This window comes from Anoplophora glabripennis, unplaced genomic scaffold (assembly GCF_000390285.2).
Source record: "Anoplophora glabripennis isolate ALB-LARVAE unplaced genomic scaffold, Agla_2.0 scaffold186, whole genome shotgun sequence".
Classification (NCBI taxonomy): domain Eukaryota; kingdom Metazoa; phylum Arthropoda; class Insecta; order Coleoptera; family Cerambycidae; genus Anoplophora; species Anoplophora glabripennis.
In genome coordinates, this window is record NW_019416662.1 from 387,370 (window position 1) to 407,869 (window position 20,500).

Sequence of the window (20,500 nt, forward strand, 5' to 3'; positions counted from 1 at the left end):
AAATGCACCCCTTTCGGTTTTTTAATTGTAGCTCGAAAACGAAGCAAAATTTCGCTATAGATCATAGGATAAATTATTTAGAGAATTGAATTTCCCGTCGGAACGGCTTATTTAAAAAATTTAAAAGAAAAAATCAATAATAAACAATTTGAAAAAAAGCAAAAAATAGATTTTTTGATTTTTTTTTACTTTTTTGCCTCTAGTTTTCTTTTGCGTAATAATAGGTAGGTTTCATAAAAAAAAAAGTAGAGAAAATTTCCTCCAAAATAAGAGGTTGTAAAGTATTTTTGGATGAAAATAATTTTTCCTATGAACTATAGAGAAATTTTGCTTCCTGTTCGAGCTACAATTAAAAAACTGAAAGGGGTGCATTTTCACCCCTATCTCCAATTTCCACCCTCTAATTTCATAGCACTCAGCGGTTTTTTCATCTAAAATGACCCTTTGAACGATTCATGCAATAAAATTGCTGGAACATCATAGTTCCTTTCAACCCTGTTTTTTTGGATATACCTCATCAATAGCCTATTATGGCATATATGGAAAGTGTAATTATTCTGTATATTACAGTCTTAACTTCTAAACTTCTTCTAAATAACTCCATTTTTATTTTGAATTATATATAATTCAGTGTTAATGGCATGCATATACACCCTGTATATGCATGCCATATATGTCCGGAAACTAAACCGACAAATGAAGATAGCAAAGTCTAGGGATAATTTCATATTGATTTGACATGAATCCTCTTATCCAAAAATTCTTCTTAAGGGAGTTGGGGCTCTTAAAGATGGCCATTTGACATTGTTTTTTTTTAATTGTTCAGATAGCTGTTTATCTATAACTTAGGTTATGTGTTAACTCTTACACGGACAGCCTTTTGATGTAGAAATAATTTTTTAATTTAACCACAGGTGTCACATTTGGAAGGGTTAATTAATAATTTTAATTATATTTTTTATCTTTGACTTTTTGGTATTTTGAATATCAAAATCGAAAACTTCAGAGTATCCTAGATTAAAGAGGTACTCTTGTCTTGAATGGAAGGAAAATCTATTTGAAATGTTTGTTTTTTCCACGATAATTAAAAATTACAAATTTTTTGCTAATATTTATTAGTTGGCTTTGGAAAAGTAAATAACAATCTGAACAATTAAAAAAGCAATGTTAAAGAGTCCTACCACCCTTAGGAAGCATTATTGGATTTATGACAAATCGAAATTAAATCATCAATCATCAATTTGCTGGCTTCGTTCGTCGGTTTAGTTTCCGGGCACAGTGTAGTATATTTAACTGACAACCAACAGAATTACATCAGTTAATATTCGTTTGTTTTTGTTAAGGAAGAAAACAGCACTTTTAGTCCACGAAGTATAAAAAGTAAATTGTTAGTTGCAATTTGGTTGCAACTGAACTGAATAGAATTTAATGCCTATATCTACTTAATTAAAAATGATATTTTTAATGTGGTAGGTATTAGCATACCCACCTCAAGTTATTATCGATAACGTATTTCCCCATATTTTAGTTGAGGACGTGTTGTTATCTTGTTTTTTTGGATTTCATTTGTTAAGAGCACTTCAGGTGGCATGCTGTTCAAAATAAGCTGTTTACGCAATTGTTACTTAAGGAGTTTAATTTTATTTTTCTCAAATATTAAACATCTACGGGGTGTCCTAAATATTTTTAGGTATTGGTTAAACTAAAAGTAATTTATGTACTTGTACGAAACGCGAAATATAAAGATAAAAATCTAAATGCATTTTTGATATGAACGTTCTACAAATAACTCAACTAATTCAGTCACGCTTGAAATGAATAGATACATAAATATTCTTAATTTTATAAATCGATAAATTAGAGCAATGGATATAAATTTAACAACGTAATTCATAAAATTAAAAAATTAGAAAGGTAATTTTGTATAAAGTACTGTTTTCTAGGGGTATTATGCCTTTTATGATACATAAATAAAAAAATAGTTAACCACATGTAGTAAAAATTTACTATTTTCATAGAAGATTGTTGTGACATACAGGGTGATTCAGAACTTATCCAAAAAAATTTGGGAATAAATGCGGCATGAGAAATGGAGTCAATATCATACAAAAAAATTTTGTAAAATCCTTATAGTTTCCGAGAAAAAAATTTTTGAAGTTATAGTACATTCAACGACTACATAGCTGGACAACTGTAGTCTCTAGCGTCATTCGCAATGCGCGTGGAGAGCCAAGTGGGCTCAGCGACTCCGAATACTGAAATCGGATTTTGCAATCGTCGTTGCAATAGTATTTACCTGTTATCTGTTCAATAGTTTTTTTAGTAGTTAGTCTCAAAAATGGGTAGTTAGTGTCAAAAATGGTTTGCGTGTATAGCAACTCGGATTTCATGGATATCGTTTTAATTTATGGTGAAGCATTTGTGATATGGTGAAGCAAGACAACATTTGTGTTAGTTCGTAGAAACTGAGTAAGACGGACCCAAATGTGTTTACACGTTGGTGGATAAAATTTTGAACAATTGTTGTAACATCGGGTATGTCAAATAATTTTATTATTTAAAAACACAAATTAATTGTATTAATTAATAAAGGCAAAAGCAGTTGAATTTGACGATATAAAATAGGTGCGATAAAATTCTATTTACATATTTCTTTCCTTGCGAAAGTTTTTGTCCGATTTTATCACACCGCCATGCCGGTCGCATTGTGCGAGGTCAGGTTTTACAGTGGACCAGTTTCCAGTGCCGTACAGAAGTGTATTTTTAAATCATTTTCGAACTGCCCTTTTTGATTTTTTCTTTACAAAATTGTATTTGTAAGGATCCCCTGTACATCCAGAATTTTTTTCTGAATCACCCTGTATACATATAGAAATATATTTATTATACGGGTATTAAGTTAAATAACTACATATTACACTAAAAAGGGACTGCAAATGTTTTTCAGCCCTAAGATTTGTCGTGTAATTAAAAATGTCAGCCAATGACACATAAAAATGGAGAATTAATGAAATCTGTTCTCCATAATGACGCCCATGTTTCGTCTAATTGCATCCATTTTCGTTTTACCCCATAATTTTTCTGTGTATGTGAGTTTTTTTAAGAAATAATAAATTAATTAAGGGATATTCTTTGGGACACCTTGTAATTTTTTTTAGAAAAGTTTATTTTTAAAAGCTACGTTATTCAAGTACATTAGATAAGATACCTTTTCTATATAAAAATCCTGTAATGAAGACACGAATCAAACGATTAGGCTTCGTAAAAGAGGTAAGTTTAATATTTTCTTTGGTTAAGTTCTTCTGAAATAAACCATTTAATTTTTCCATTAAATTATTACTGCTTTACGTTCATTTTGTTTATTTTTACAATAAAATTGATCTACTAAATTTTTTGTTTAAATTTTGTTTAGTTGGGGACAGCGATTGCAATTTTTTTTATTTGGATGGGGTCTGGAAATATAATTAAAAGAGCATTGTTACACTTTATCGATGTTTCGTCGTTTTAATTGCGACATCTTCAGAACTGCATGTGGTGGGTTTTGTAAGTCTAGTGCACAAGGACATTTAGACATAATTTTGATAATATATTTCTTTTCTATTACATAGACGAAGATAGAATGTCTTTACGTGCAATTAGAACTTTTTGACTTATAAAACCCAGCATATAGAACTTTGAACATATAATAAAAATGAAGAAACGTCTACGAATTTTTTTTTATACTTTTTGACCTAATCTAAACCAAGAAAAGAATTTTTATATGTGGATTTAGTGATCATTTTAACTTTCTGTGTAGGTCCATCATGCGGTCGTGGCAAGTAATTCTGTTGATCGGGTGCGCTACCCAAATCCAAGCTGGTGTATACACCCAGCGGTTTTTGGACCAGTATGGCAAAATACACAACTCATCCGCTGGATACTTCTCTCCTGTAGGAGTCCCATACCACTCCATCGAAACCCTAATGGTTGAAGCACCCGATTATGGACACGAAACCACATCTGAGGCTTACAGTTACTACATCTGGCTAGAAGCCATGTACGGTGCTATCAGTGGTGACTTCTCCAGCTTCAACACTGCCTGGGATGTCATGGAAAAATACATGATCCCTACACACGAAGACCAACCTACCAACAGCTTCTACAACCCATCGAAACCCGCTACTTACGCTCCAGAGCACGACACACCCAACGAATATCCAGCCTGGATGGATACAAGTGTAGCAGTTGGTACCGACCCTATATCCCAGGAATTGCAATCTGCTTACGGTACTCCCGATATCTACGGCATGCATTGGTTGTCAGATGTAGATAATATCTACGGATTTGGTGTCACTCCAGGTAAATAAAAAAACAAACAATTTTTAAAATTATTTCCATATCCATATAACGACAAGGACGCAGTTTATATTTAAAAATTAAGTCCTGTTGTGGTAGTAAAATCAACAAGCGCTTCTAACTTACGATATAACAGATTGTCTTTTTATTTTAATAGGAGGTGGATGCGAAAAAGGACCTAGTGCTGCCGGCCCATCATACATTAACACCTTCCAGAGAGGTCCCGAAGAATCTGTCTGGAGAACGGTTCCTCAACCTTCCTGCGATTCCTTCCAATATGGTGGTACCAATGGTTTCTTGGATCTCTTCACCGGTACGCGTACATTACTAAATTGTTCTTTTATCGTCATTGTTTCTATATTAATATGTCCAAAGATGTCTGAAAAAATTATCCTTCTTTTCAGGTGACAACAACTACGCTAAACAGTGGAAGTTTACAAACGCTCCAGATGCCGACGCTCGTGCCGTTCAAGCTGCTTTCTGGGCCTCCCGTTGGGCGGCCGATGCTGGACAAACAGGAACAATTTCCGCCACTTTGGAGAAGGCAGCTAAAATGGGTGACTTCCTGAGGTACGCCTTGTTCGACAAATACTTCAAGAAGATCGGAGACTGCGTTGGTCCACAAACTTGCGCAGCCGGAACTGGCAAGGATGCCGCTCACTATTTGCTGTCCTGGTACTACGCCTGGGGAGGAGCCTTAGACACCAACGGCGGATGGGCATGGAGAATCGGAGATGGCGCCGCTCATTTCGGTTACCAGAACCCATTGGCCGCATATGCCTTGGCTAACGAAGCTAGCTTGAAACCAAAAGGATCCACCGCTGTTTCTGATTGGCAAACTTCCTTGGAAAGACAGTTGGAGTTCTACAGCTGGCTGCAAACCGAAGAAGGTGCATTCGCTGGTGGCGCTACTAACACTTGGAATGGCCGATATGATACTCCCCCATCCAATTTGACTAGCAACACTTTCCACGGTATGTACCAAATGAGTTTATTATCTCCTTTATCCATTAATAATAAAATTAAACTTTGGATTTACGATTTTAACATGCAAATGTATTAATCTTCCAAATTCCTTTTGCAAGTACTAAGTATCAAGTTGTTTGTTCATATACAATGTCCAATTATAATTGCAATGGCATATCACAAGTGATTTAAACGTGAATATTAATATCGATTAATGTCGTTTGTAGGTATGTTCTACGATTGGGAACCCGTATACCACGATCCACCATCCAACAGATGGTATGGTATGCAGTCTTGGTCTCTAGACAGATTGGCCCAATACTATTACGTATCTGGTGATGCTACCGCCAAAGGCCTGTTGGACAAATGGGTGTCCTGGGTTCTTGCCAACACCAAATTCTCCGGCAACTCCTACCAACTGCCTGCTACCCTTGAATGGTCTGGTCTACCTGGAAACGACCTTCATGTAAGCATCACCGCCTACACGAATGATGTCGGTACTGCAGCCGGCACCGCCAGGGCCTTGGCCTACTATGCCGCCAAAGCCAATGCGGAGAACGCAAAATCCGCAGCTAAGCAATTGTTGGACATCATGTGGGAGAATTTCCAGACCCAATACGGAGTTTCCAATGAAGAACCTCGTGAAGACTACAGCCGATTCAACGAGCCCGTTTACGTTCCAAGTGGATGGACTGGCACGTACCCGAACGGAGATGTAATTGATTCTTCCGCAACTTTCATCGGACTCCGATCGTGGTACAAGAATGACCCAGAATGGTCCAAGGTAGAATCTTACCTGAACGGAGGCTCCGTTCCCAGTTTTACTTACCATCGTTTCTGGGCTCAAGCTGACATTGCTTTGGCCAATGGAGCTTATGGGCTTCTCTTCAACGAATAAATGATTGTCTTATGCTGTTCCGAATTTTACTGAACTTTAATAAATATATTTCTTCATACTGTTTTCTGTTTAGAGTACAGAAACTCTATCCAACCCCCCCCCCCCATTCAATTATACCTTTTTGATGGTCGTGTGCCATACGTTATCGTTGTCATTAAGGATCGGTTAATGGCAAGATAGTTGATCAATAGATAACAAACTATAAAATTGCGTTTCTCAAACTACAATTTATCCATTCCATAACTTATTAATAAGATACCTCATGTCCATTCAATTGTTAATTTGAGCGATTGAAATATGACAGATAAATTATTTATTTATTAATTTCCAAACAGTTGCGAGTCTACTTGTATGGTTATAGTAATTTGCAGAAATTATTACCTGTACAAAAAAAATATGACCGTATAGAAAATTAAATTTTAAATTGAGTTTCTTGTTCTTTAAACTCGATCCAAAATGGCGAACATGGTTAAAAAAAATCGCAAAATTGCAAAAATCGGTTTTTCTAAAATAACTTAAAAAATATAGCACCGATTGAAAAATTTTAAATTGGAAAGTTGTAGGTTTTAAAAATATCTATCGATTGATTTTTTGTAAGTATCGATTGCTTTATTACTTTTCGAGATATATCGAAAAAACCGTTAAAAATCTTCTCTTTTCTCTTTTTCTATAACTCGTTTACATCTACGTTCCCATACTTGCTATTACTGCAAGCATAACCCGCGGCAAGCCAAAAAAATACATTTTTGAAAAATTTAACAGTATTAATTATTTTTCGAGATATATCGATTTTTTGAAAAAAAGGCTCTCTCAAGAATTTGCTAGATCTTCTCAGCGAATAATCCTACAGTGACGATTTTCGGTTTATTTTCTTCTTAAAAAGTCATATTATCATGCTGTTGAAAAATGTTGACGATTTTATTAATTTTAAGCATAAAAAAATGACTGAAAATGTTGCACTTTTTTTGGGTATGTTTTTTTTCAAATAACTATTTCAATTTTTATTTTATGAAAACGACTTTTAAAGAAAGAAACTACTGACATTTTTTCACGAATTTAAAAAAACATGTTTTTCTACGACTTTCTGGAGCCGAGATAATTTTTTTATTTAAAAAAAAAATTGAGGACGCTATTGACATTTTACAGCGATGCGCTTGATTGAATACTTTTATTTAAAAAAAAAAATAGTAGGATATGTTTACTTGATTTTTAGTATTAATAATTGAGTAATAAACTGAAGCGTGCAAGTGCGTCAGCTGGACCGAACGGAGAAGTAGGGGAAAGCGGCGCGCGCTCGCTCTGAAAACTGATGACGTGCAGTCTAAATGGCTCGCGCTTGCAAAATCTTTGATATCTCGGCTTCTGGACCACGTACAAAAATTCTTTTGTACTTAATCTGGGGTAACTAAACACGAATATTATAGTCATTTTCGCCTTAGAAGCAAAATAGTCCCGTAAATGTTTAGTTTTAATTTAACTTATATATTTTTTTTACTTTGATTATACTTCTTCACGAAAATGATTCAAAAGATAATCCGACAAAGAAAAGAAGAATTTCATTCGATAAATAATTTTATCTATGTAGGATACTTGTTAGTTTTCATTGTAATAATTTTATAGATATTTTATACATAGTTGTATAATTATTAAATATTTTTATAAATAAATTAAATTCTTTAAACTGATTTTACACCAAAATTAATCAATTATTGAAATGATGAAGTAATTGTTAAAAAACCAGCAACAAGTACAACGTCAGTATGATTAATGAAGCAAAAAAAATAAGCTATTACACGAATAATACTGTAATATTATTAATTATTAAAATTACGATAAATTCCAAAAAAATGTAAATTAAATAAAACCTAAACATATACGGAACTATTTTGCTTCTAAGGCGAAAATGACTATAATATTCGTGTTTAGCTACCCCAGATTAAGTACAAAAGAAGTTTTGTATGTGGTCCAGAAGCCGAGATATGAAAGATTTTGCAAGCGCGCCGCTTCCCCCTACTTCTCTGTCCGGTCCAGCTGACGCAGTTGCACGCTTCAGTTTATTACTCAATTACTATTACTAAAAATCAAGCAAACATATCCTACTATTTTTTTTTTAATATAAGTATTCAATATTAACCTCCATCAAGCGCATCGCTGTAAAATGTTAATTGCGTCCTCAAAATTTTTTTTAAATAAAAAAATTATCTTGGCTCCAGAAGGTCGTAGAAAAAAAATTTTTTTTAAATTCGTGAAAAAATGTCAGCAGTTTCTTTCTTTAAAAGTCATTTTCATAAAATAAAAATTGAAATAGTTATTTGAAAAAAACATACCCAAAAAAAGTGCAACTTTTTCAATGTCATTTTTTGATCCTTAAAATTAATAAAATCGTCAACATTTTTTAACAGCATGATAATATAACTCTTTACGAAGAAAATAAACCGAAAATCGTTACTGTAGGGCTATCCGCTGAGAAGATCTAGCCAATTTTCGAGAGCGCCTTTTTTTCAAAAAATCGATATATCTCGAAAAATAATTAATATTTTTAAATTTTTCAAAAATGTACTTTTTTGGCTTGCCGCGGGCTATGCTTGCAGTAAATAGCAAATATGGGCACGTAAATGTAAACGAGTTATAGAAGAAGAGAAAAGAGAAGATTTTTAACGGTTTTTTCGATATATCTCGAAAAGTAACAAAGCAATCGATACTTTCAAAAAATCAGTCGATAGATCTTTTTAAAACCTACAACTTTCTCATTTAAAATTTTTCAATCCGTGCTATATTTTTTTAGTTATTTTAGAAAAACCGTTTTTTTCAACTTTGCGATTTTTTTTAACCATGTTCGCCATATTGGATCGAGTTTAAAGAACAAGAAACTCAATTTAAAATTTAATTTTTTATATCATATTTTTTTGTCCAGGTAATAATTTCTGTAAGCATTTCTCTATAATGCTTGGACTATAATAACAACATTAAATTCGACACAAAAGAGAAAACGAAAAAATTTAACCGTTAACATTATATAACAAGAGCAGTAGAATATACAGGGTGTTCTCAAATTTCACCGACAATGTTTGACTGCATATTCACGACGATAAATAAATACGATCTACGAAAAAAAAGTTAAATAAAAACCTTTTGGTACATTTATTTGGACTATTATTGCGTATTATTTCATAAAGCTTTAGTCAAATCGATATACTGGGTGATAGTTTTCTCCGGTTACCTCTCCCTCTTAATGGTCAGAACTTTTACAGTGGTCGTATTTTTTAAAAACGGGCAGCAACATTGAAATAGTCGTCCCTTGAGAAAATCGCCTACAGAAAGCCGTTCTTGAGAAAAATGACATTATTTGCAGGTCTGTACGTTTCGGTTTGTATTCCGGTGTCATGGATTTAAAACTTTGAGTTCAGTAGGCGATGAAAACAAGATGTCGATTGCTGTGGCTATCAGGGAATGTCATTATTGTCGTGTTTCTTTTTGATTCTCATCACTCTACACATGCAAATTAAGAAATGTCCGCAGTGTATCAAGACAATTAAACGGAGTTTGAAATTTTCATAATTTGCATGTGTGGAGTAATGAGAATACTAAAGAAACACGAGAATAATCACATTAACTGATAGCCATAACAATCAAGATCTTGAAATAAAACTTTTAAACCGAAACGTACACGCAAATAATGCCATTTTTCTCAAGAATGGCTTTCTGCAGGCGATTTTCTTAAGAGGCAATATTTTTTTTTAAATAAAACGACTTTTTCAATGTTGCCGCCCGCTTTAAAAAAATACGACTACTGTAAAAGTTTTGACCGCTAAAAGGGAGAAGTAACAAGAGAAAACTATCACCCCGTATATCGATTTGACTAAAGCTTTAAGAAATAATATTCAATAATGGTCCAAATAAATATACCAATTTTTAACGCGATCGGTAAAAGGGTTATGAAGTTATTAATTAAATTAGTTTTATTTTTAATAACTTTGAAGGCTTGTAACTCAAAAACCAAAAATTTTTTATTTAACTTTTTTTTCGTAGATCGTCTTTATTTATCGTCGTAAATGTGCAGTCAAACGTTGATTGTGAAATTTNTTACAGTGGTCGTATTTTTTAAAAACGGGCAGCAACATTGAAATAGTCGTCCCTTGAGAAAATCGCCTACAGAAAGCCGTTCTTGAGAAAAATGACATTATTTGCAGGTCTGTAAGTTTCGGTTTGTATTCCGGTGTCATGGATTTAAAACTTTGAGTTCAGTAGGCAATGAAAACAAGATGTCGATTGCTGTGGCTATCAGGGAATGTCATTATTGTCGTGTTTCTTTGGGATTCTCATCACTCTACACATGCAAATTATGAAGTGTCGCAGTGCATCAAGACAATTAAACGGAGTTTGAAATTTTCATAATTTGCATGTGTGGAGTAATGAGAATACTAAAGAAACACGAGAATAATCACATTAACTGATAGCCATAACAATCAAGATCTTGTTTTCATCGCCTACTGAAATAAAACTTTTGAACCGAAACGTACACACATGCAAATAATGCCATTTTTCTCAAGAATGGCTTTCTGCAGGCGATTTTCTTAAGAGGCAATAATTTTTTTAAATAAAACGATCTTTTCAATGTTGCCGCCCGCTTTAAAAAAATACGACTACTGTAAAAGTTTTGACCGCTAAAAGGGAGAAGTAACAAGAGAAAACTATCACCCCGTGTATCAATTTGCTAAAGCTTTAAGAAATAGTATTCAATAATGGTCCAAATAAATGTACCAATTTTTAACGCGATCGGTAAAAGGGTTATGAAGTTATTAATTAAATTAGTTTTATTTTTGACAACTTTGAAGGCTTGTAACTCAAAAACCAAAAATTTTTTATTTAACTTTTTTTTCGTAGATCGTCTTTATTTATCGTCGTAAATGTGCAGTCAAACGTTGATTGTGAAATTTGCTGAGACCTTATATACAGGGTGTCCCAAAAGTGATGCCCGTCCTTCTAGGATTTGATTAAGGAGACAAAAACGAATTGAAAATCAAGAGTGGAAAATTTTCCGATTGTTTTCCGTTGTTGAGTTATTCGAAAAAGTATTCAAAAAACTAAAAAAGTGAAAATCCATTTTTTTGTCTCAGGTCTGTGCTTATGGGAACCAAGACATATAATTTATAACCAATAGTAGGTAAGTATAGTTTTCGATTGTCGGTTGTACCTAGGTGTAAGGAATTATTTTAACCTGAAAAGGTTAGAGAAAAACATTCTTATAATAAAACATAAACTAAAACCATAATGGGCTTAAATAATAGAAATTATTTTTACAAAAGGTATTCAAATAAGTTGCCTTTTACTTCAAGACAAAGCTTATCGCAATTGAAGTATGAACTCTTTGTAGCATCTCTTGGTCTATTAACGCGACAGCAGCGTATATACGAACTATAAATCTTTTCTTTTAAATAACCCCAAAAGAAAAATCTAGGGGATTCAGATCTGGTGACCCAGCAGGCCATGGTCCACCTCTTCCAATCCATTTGTCTCGGAAATTTTGATTCAGATAATTTTATATTCGTAAACCATAATGTGATATAAGATAACCGGTGATGCTACCGCCAAAGGCCTGTTGGACAAATGGGTATCCTGGGTTCTTGCCAACACCAAATTCTCCGGCAACTCCTGCCAACTGCCTGCTAACCTTGAATGGGCTGGTGTACCAGGAAACTGCCTTCATGTAAGCATCACCGCCTTCACGAGTGATGTCGGTACTGGGTCCGGCACCGCCAGGGCTTTGGCCTATTACGCCGCCAAAGAAAACGCAAAATCCGCAGCAAAGCAGCTGTTGGATATCATGTGGGAAAATTTCCAGACCCAATACGGAGTTTCCAACGAAGAACCTCGTGATGACTACAACCGATTAAACGAGCCAGTGTACGTTCCAAGTGGATGGACTGGCCAATACCCCAATAGAGATGTAACTGATTCTTCCTCAACTTTCATGGGACTCCGATCTTGGTACAAGAATGACCCACAATAGTCCAAAGTAGAATCTTACCTGAACGGAGGCGCTGTCCCTACTTTTGTCTACCATCGTTCCTGGGCTCAAGCTGACATCGCTTTGTCCAATGAAGCTTATGGACTTCTCTTCGACGATTAATATACCTTAGATGGATTACGTTATACTCTTACAAATAATTTTAACAACTAGTAAACGTCTTCTTACATTTTTTCTTTATTTTACTGTTACAAGTTTCAATCACACCACTGACAATAAAATTAGAAAGCTTATATAGGGTGTCACTGAAATGCTTGTCTCAGTAATCCCGCCTATAACTTGGAGTTAACATTTTGACACACAAAAGTCAACTTGAGAGTTAGAGACTTCTTACTTCTTTATTTGTTAGAGAATATTTTCAATAATTTTTTATTTTACCGAAATTTATTTGCCAACATGAAGGAAACAAAATTACTATACCTAACAAAATAACTGGTCACGTGGCTTTTAATCATTGATGAAGGCTCCGTATATTACTCGCACATGTAAAAAAATAAAGGGTGTTGTTTTCTGAGGTCCCCACCCCCTTGACCACCATGTAACTTTTTTATGCCTATGACATTTTCAAATACAAAAAAGATATAGAGAATTAATAACAATATACGAATATACCTGATAATCCAATATGGAAAAACCAAGTCCGTGATCGCCCTTGTTTAACTCTACTACAGTGGGTTCGTCACTCCACATCGGCAGTCCAGCTATGAGTTCTAAGGATCTCGACCTGCTAGCCGTCGCCTCGCTGGCCAGACTTGAGGCTATAGATGTTTCAGATTTCGCTTTAACTAATCGGCTGCTTTCACTCGTCGGTATTAACGTTTGAAGACTACCAGCTAATATTTTCTAAAATACACGAAAATATTATTTATCGCCCATAAAAGTATATTTAAAAAAAAAAATGGTATAGGTACGCAGTGTAATTTTTTTAATAGGAGGCGTTAATAGGTGGCTAATTTTTACTTACTCTAGCCTGGAAAGCTTCCCTATGTTGTGACGTATCTATTACTCTAATAGGAACCGGATACCGGGCACAAACTATACTGACGAAATTTGGCAGTTGCTTTAATATCGATACTACTTCTAAATGATTCAGACCTAATAACTGGATGCCATTTACCTACAAATAAGAGAACCGTCAATATGTCTGAGTGTAACTATTTCCTTTCAATAGATTCACAAATGGAAACAATGAAATAGAAACACGAAAATTTTGTAATCGAAATTGAAAAGGGTCAGCTATAACACTGCCACAAAAAAAGTACCTGATCCTAAAGACCAGACCGCTGCATATAGTGGTGGAAAAAGAAGCGCGGCCAGCAGCTTACCGACTCAGGAATAACAATGACTGGAGGGGTGGTTCCAATTCCAGGATCATAGATACATCTATGTCGGAACCAACTTTTGGGATGGTATCTGACAAGATGGTTCCAAGGTTTCACTTCCACAAGCCATTTGAGACTCGAATAGAGGATCAAAGCGAGTGGGAGGAAAGGTTTAATACCCTGGAAAGGTGGAGCCTAGTATGGTTTACAGATGGCTCCAAAATGACCAGAGGGACGGGTGCAGGAATATATGGACTCAGACCCAGATGGAGTGCAAGCTACAGTCTGGGGGAGTTCCCTACTGTATTCCAAGCAGAAATCTTCGCAATAATGGCGTGTCTGGCAGAGAATGTACGTAGAGGTTATAGACGTAAACTCATATATATATTCTCTGATAGTCAAGCTGCAATTAAAGCTTTAGCCGCACACAAGGTAAGTTCAAAACTGGTGTGGGACTGTTTACAAATGCTGACTGAACTGGCCACCAACAATACAGTCAGACTGTGTTGGGTGCCAGGGCACAAAGGCATTTGTGGAAATGAGAAAGCGGATGAACTTGCGAGGAAGGGATCCGAGACAGTGTTCATTGGCCCGGAGCCCTTCTGTGGCACATCTCCCAGTGTGGTCAGGCGGGCTCTGGGCAAATGGACAGAGACAGAACATAGGAAATACTGGACTTCAAGGCCAGGACATAGCCATTCCAAGGAGCTTATGGAGTATCCTTCGAATGGAAGAGCGAATGAGTTACTGAGCTTGAATAGAATCCGGCTCAGGAGAGTGACAGGACTCATAACGGGACACTGTCACTTTAAGAAACATCTACATAGACTAAAGCTTGTAGACAGTCCGGTCTGCCGAGGATGTGAATCGGCGGATGAAACTTCTCTGCATATCTTGGGCGAGTGCCCAGGATTTGCACGTAGCAGAATGGCGCTCCTTGGGAGACCCTATTTGGAACACAAGAAACTGAGAGAAGTGTCAGCAAGGAAGCTTTTGGACTTTGTAAAAAGGACAAATCAACTTGCTGAATAGGACTAATAGTGGGACGCACAATAGGCCTAATTGGGCCGCAGTACAATGTTACTTATTAAGACCAACCACTAGAAGAAGAAGAAGAAGAAGAAAGACCAGACCATAATGTCTATCTGTTTATTTGGGTTTGCTGAATCCGAATCTGGGGTCCGTTTAACCCGATCAGGTCAGGGTCAAGGTCGATCCAAGGACATATCGCGAAAAAGGTACTGCAAAAAATTTGACCTTCCTTATACGTTTCTGGGATCGCTGATCCCGAATCCAGTGTTAGATTTTCAAAATTCAAAATGGCGGATCCAATATAGCCGACCGAGTATTAAAAATTTTAAAATATTGAAAAATAAATAATATTGTCGAAACGTATATAAAATTTTAAATAAAAAGTATCCATTTTTGGATTCAGCGACCCCAAAAACAAATAAAAAAATATCATGGTATAATCTTTCGGACCAGGTACTTTTTTTGTGGCGCTGTGTAATTAAAATTAAATGCTATCGAGTTTGCTTCCCATTAGTCTTCGTGCCGGAAAATGAAAAATAATTGAAAATTCAGAAAAAACGCCACGTTCCATTTTCAAACAATGGATATCCAGAATGCTTAATTTAGTATTAAATCACGAAATTTGTTCTCGACATCCCAACAAAATGGTACAATGTTGCATTTGCTAGATAGGTCTGTAGAGATTAGTGACCAATTTACTTCGTTTGCCGCTGTCATTTAATCTGGTTTTGGAATTTCTCCCTATAGATTAATATAATTTAGAATTGTAGAATTTAAGTGGTACACTACATTTAATCTATAATTTTATAAAGGTTATAAGAAAATTATTCTAGTTATGAGCAGAATGTATTTGTCGCAAAGATACTTTTTAAGACACTTTTCTATGTACAAATGCAATAAATTACTATTAACTTGTTGAAACTTAAATTAATACAGACACACAAAGCAAAAAAGTGATATGTTCTTTTGAACAGACATTATTATTACCATTTTTTTGGAGCGCAATGAACACGAGCTTGCATTCATATTAGCTCCAATACCCTTCGTTTCCCAAAAAAATGAACCCTGAATCTTCCAAAAATGCTGAAAGATTGTAACGTGGTGGGAGAATATATTATATTTTCAGACCCGCTCAACTCAAATTTAGAAACGAGAAGGAACATGGAGAGGAAGACGATGCCAGTGAATTTATTAATGAAGACGATTGTATACTGTGGGATGGAAAGAAACATCCACAAATGTTTAATCAGATTAGCCTCAATAAGGGAATCTAAAACCATCCAAGGCTCAGTTTCTACCACTATGTACCAACAAGGACTAATTGAACAATTCGTGAAGGCTTTGGACAAAGAAGGTTAACGTTGTAGGGGAATGATCATTGCTAAACTGAAAGAAAATATATTCAAGATTTTGTATTGAAAATGGATGAAACTGAGAAGGCTGTATTACTTCGAAAATATAACAAAAAACTTTTTGGACAATCATAAATGTCACAATTATAAAACTGTAATCGTGAAAATGGCTCTTGGATTATGTGGATTACTTCCACATTGACTGTAGCGATGAACAATAACTAACTTTTAATGAAACACCATTTCATATACATTGTGTATTTTCTCGTAAGTGGTGGTGGACCAAATTGACTTCAGAATCGTGATCAGCAGGCTCGAAATTTTGACGATGGGGTTATGGAATCCAGAATACGGATTAGCTTCTCCCACAACGTTATAGGTAATCCTTAATTATATTCCCAAAAAAAAAACTATTTTTGAGGATTTGGGGAGCATTTTCTCGAAAATAGTGGATACTAGCGCTAAACTGACTTTAGATCAGATATATAGAAAGATCTGATCAAAAGAACATACTACTTTTTGTATAGTTTATATACCTCCAATAGCTCATCTCCTGATTGTAGAATCCCATTTCTTCCAACAGGACCATCGGGAAGGATGTTTCTAATGTAGTGATGAGGTCTCACTTCCTTACCATCTTCAACATCAACCGTTCCCTCTAAACTAATACCTAACCCACTAGTAGACTCTTTATGCATTTGAGCGATCTTTAGGAAAAACAAAATTAGATATCAGTGGAAACAGTAAACAAATTTCAATACAAAAATTTGATTATACATAAATTTCAATAAAATTAATTATAAATACTAGTAGGACTAGAATAATAATTATTATACGAGTACTACGGATTAATATGGAATAGGAAAGCACTGTTAAATTATATAAACATTTGCTAAACAGATCTACCTTCATGTTTATTTCTCTATTGCATACTCTTGTTGACGTTGTTGAAATAATGTATTATTTGATTGTCACGATTATATCATAGAAAAGTTAAAAAAAATGCTTTATTTCCTCAGCTTAAAATTCAATATGAGGCTCACAAGAAAATAGAAAGTTAATAATGTTTCTCGCAACCGAAGCGTCACAATGAAAATATAAATATACAGTGAAATTCCTCGAAAAAAAAACGTACTGTGAAAAGTGTTTTCAGATTTTAAAAATTCCTCTAAATAAAAAAGTTACAGGCGGTTTCGAAAACTTTTTTTCAAAATAACTCAAAAACCTAAGGTTTGTAAGCGCCATTAAATTAGCAACATTCATCACCAAAATGGTCCACATTGTATAATTTAGATATAAGGGTTATAAATTGACGAAATGTTCAAGGTCACAACATCGCAAGTTGCGCTTTGGTCAATTTGAAAACGTATGCCTTCATATTATACAGAATTTGATTATAAAACTATATATTTTTGCCCTTGCTAAACCTTGATAAACCTTGCTGTTAAAAAAAAGGATTATTTGAAAGAAGTTATTCTAAGTGAACTATTATCAGGTAAAACTGATGAATGGACTATGAATTTATCACTCAAATTTGGCAGTTAACAGGTATAGATTTAATTTCGGTTTTCAGCAGACACTTTTAAGTAACAAGTACATTTATTAACATTGCATATTTTTGAACAAAAATTATTTCTACAAGGACGTCTTAATGAGAAAACAAAATTGTTATACAAACAACGTAATTTAAAGGAACAAAAAGAAATTGTTTAAAATGGCCACTATTTTCTATAGGTCATAGATTATATTTCGCTGAAAATGAAAATTCACTATGTCCAATAAATAACCTGTGATCATCCTTTATCAAATTGCATTTATTTATAATCCGATTCCATAATTCATCATGATTGTGTTTCGACTAAATAAATCAATTTCTTTAGCGATTTCCAATTAATCACATTTGTTTAGGTCCGGTGACTGCGGTGACCAATTATGGGGGCAATTATCTCCCCGCCTTATTAATTTATGTGGAAACTGCGTACTTAAATCTCTAAAAAATCTCTAATAGCACTTTTAAATGAGGTCGTCATCTAAAATCCAATGGTAAATCTTCTAGCAACAAAAGAGATATATGTAGAAGCAATTCAAATAACTTTCATCTTTTAGACGTTTTAGTAGACTGGATCAGTTGTCTATCAATAATATCCACCCAAATATTTATTTTAAACTTACATTGAAAATGGCGAAAAGTTATTGTATAAGTGTTGATATCCGAATATTGGTGGTTAAATTATAAGCTAATTCCTCTGTTAAACTAATAGATCATAGGTTTAAATCCTAAGACAACAACTCTTGAATTTTTTGTTGATGGTATGAATCCAGTAAATTGAGATTCTTACTCAATTGTCCGCGAAATAACCTCTTCATCTTGTACTTTGTTTAAATTATGGCATTCTTTACTTGTACTAAAAACATTCATGTCCTGAGCCCTTCTTTCAATATTGAAACATATTTATCTATGTGAAATGACACGATTAAAAAATTTCCGATGCTCTTAATGTTACCCTTGATGCATCTAAATTGTATACTGATTTTGGCACTTTTAATTTAAAGAGATATTATTTTTTTTCGAAATTTGGGACCTCATTATGAAGTTAAATTACAATAACACCTGTATAAAAACATAGAAAGGAACTTTTTGAAACGATAATATGATGATTGAAATGATAATAATTTATGATGATGACGAATGAAATGATAAAGTAAAGCAAACACAGCTAGCATAGTGCTCTGCGTGGTCGTAAATTGACAGTTCCTGGCGTAAAAAACGACCAAAGTGAACATATATATCATAGCGTTCTATGACCTAAATCCTGTAAGGGGTACCTACCACAATTTCCACATCCTTGTCCAGTTTCTCTCTCCATTTGTCATAAATTGATTCATGGCTAGCTATACTAAATTGAACTGACCTCTTCTCGCCCCCTATGACTATTTCCTTCTCCTCGTTGATCGGACTGGAGGTTTCCAGGAGTATGGCCGAATCGAATTCGAAACTTGTGCGTGATTCCCCGTCAGGTTCAATGTTTAAATAATCCATTTGCTTAAAAACAAAATCGTTAGGAAAGAAGTACATTAACATGCCAACTAAACCTCTTAAATGAATTTGTTGATTGAAAAGGCGAGTTATTTTGCGCAATTAAAATAACATTATAGAAATCACACAATACACATATACCGTGTCCAAAAAATAAGGTGAATTTCTTATTTACAATTCGCGGGTCTTATGAAAGCATACAATTATTTTTTGTAGGTTGGTATTACTGTCCTTGATATATATGCAGAATTTTAAGTCAATATACTCAGTTGCTCGAGAGCTACTCGTGTTTTTGTAAACATACAAAAGTGAGTTTATCGATTTTCACTATGTCTGATTTTCTTGAGCAAAGAATTTGCATTAAATTTTGTTGAGGAATAAATATTCTGCCGCGGAAACGTTGAGGATGTTACAGAAGGCCTTTAGTGATGATGTTATGTCGCGAAAAATGTTTACAAGTGGAACAGAGTCTTTAAAGAAGTGTAACAGAAGTCGGGACGCGTGGTAATTTATTTATTAGTTCTTGGAACGGATGGGACAAGAAGTAAAATATTTCAGTCAACACTAATTTATCGAAAAGTTAAGGGTTTTCAAGTAGGTTTAGCGTCGCCACAAGGCCGTCCTTCAGAGAAGGCTTTATGAAATTTAACAGTATTTTTGAACAAGTTCACTAAGACGAGGTCGTGTGTTGAGCATCTGATATAAAGAGAAAAATCGATATTCAAATAACGCGCGAAATGCATTCCAAAGAACGTATGAATTCCAAGAATTTGTTAGAAAAATAATAATAGATCTAATAGCTGGTTTTTAGGCGGATTTTCCAAGCTATAAGAATAGATAAAATGAGACTGACTAATCCGTCCCGTATTGCTACACGGAGTCATTAGAGGAAGGCTAGGGTTACTTGTAAGTCCAGTTAGTACAGAATTATTTATATAAATGTAAATTCAGTCCATTAGATAACTATTAATATGGCATAGTTATGCCAAAGCGTCCCGATATTCAGGGTTCCCGCCAGTAAGATAAGAACAGAAACGTCTGAACCCAAGAAATGGGCGTGTCGAAGCAAGGTGTCGAATTCAGGAGAGATCTCTGAAAAGAGGCAGTTTTTCCTTGGGTTCCACATTGAGCAGTCTACTTAGTTTTAGAGTCTCGGGTTAATTTAATAATGGATAAAGTCATTCCAAATTTTGCTATGGATCGCGCATTCCCTAAATCTCGGTACGCTGTCGCGTGCAAATAAATTAATTATCAATGTTGTTCGAGCCCGTTGTGTCGTTATTTTGTTTGTTTGTTTTGTTTTTATTGTTATTAAAACCATTCCTGGAAGTTTTGGTCTTTCTTGTTCGTGCAACTTAAGTGTCACCCCATACAACCAACCACTGGATTACCTTGCACATGAGCGACATACGGTAAGTGTCTGGTATTCATTCTCTGAACGTACAACATTTCTAAGTTCCCACGTATTAATTAAAGTGTAATGATAATTATAAACTCCCTTTCGAGAAGTTGATAGTAAACTCTTTTGTC

The 20,500-nt window shown here is 34.6% G+C and overlaps 2 protein-coding genes across 2 annotated transcripts in view; one reads left to right on the plus strand and one right to left on the minus strand.

The window, feature by feature from the left end:
* The window catches only part of LOC108904661, a 197,058-nt gene that overhangs the window by 71,550 nt on the left and 105,008 nt on the right, over positions 1-20,500 (minus strand). The window contains exons 8-11 of the mRNA XM_018707296.1: positions 18,764-18,976; positions 16,470-16,640; positions 13,192-13,344; positions 12,840-13,070 (exon numbers count right to left, since the gene is read on the minus strand). Coding sequence (XP_018562812.1) covers positions 12,840-13,070; positions 13,192-13,344; positions 16,470-16,640; positions 18,764-18,976 — 768 coding nt within the window. The remainder of the gene's footprint in view (positions 1-12,839; positions 13,071-13,191; positions 13,345-16,469; positions 16,641-18,763; positions 18,977-20,500) is intronic.
* Positions 3,797-6,257, plus strand: LOC108904667 (exoglucanase B). Its single transcript, XM_023455183.1, has 4 exons — positions 3,797-4,338; positions 4,493-4,648; positions 4,740-5,309; positions 5,529-6,257. Exons 1-4 carry the CDS (start codon positions 3,804-3,806, stop codon positions 6,197-6,199), a joined length of 1,932 nt encoding a protein of 643 aa, XP_023310951.1. The 5' UTR covers positions 3,797-3,803; the 3' UTR covers positions 6,200-6,257.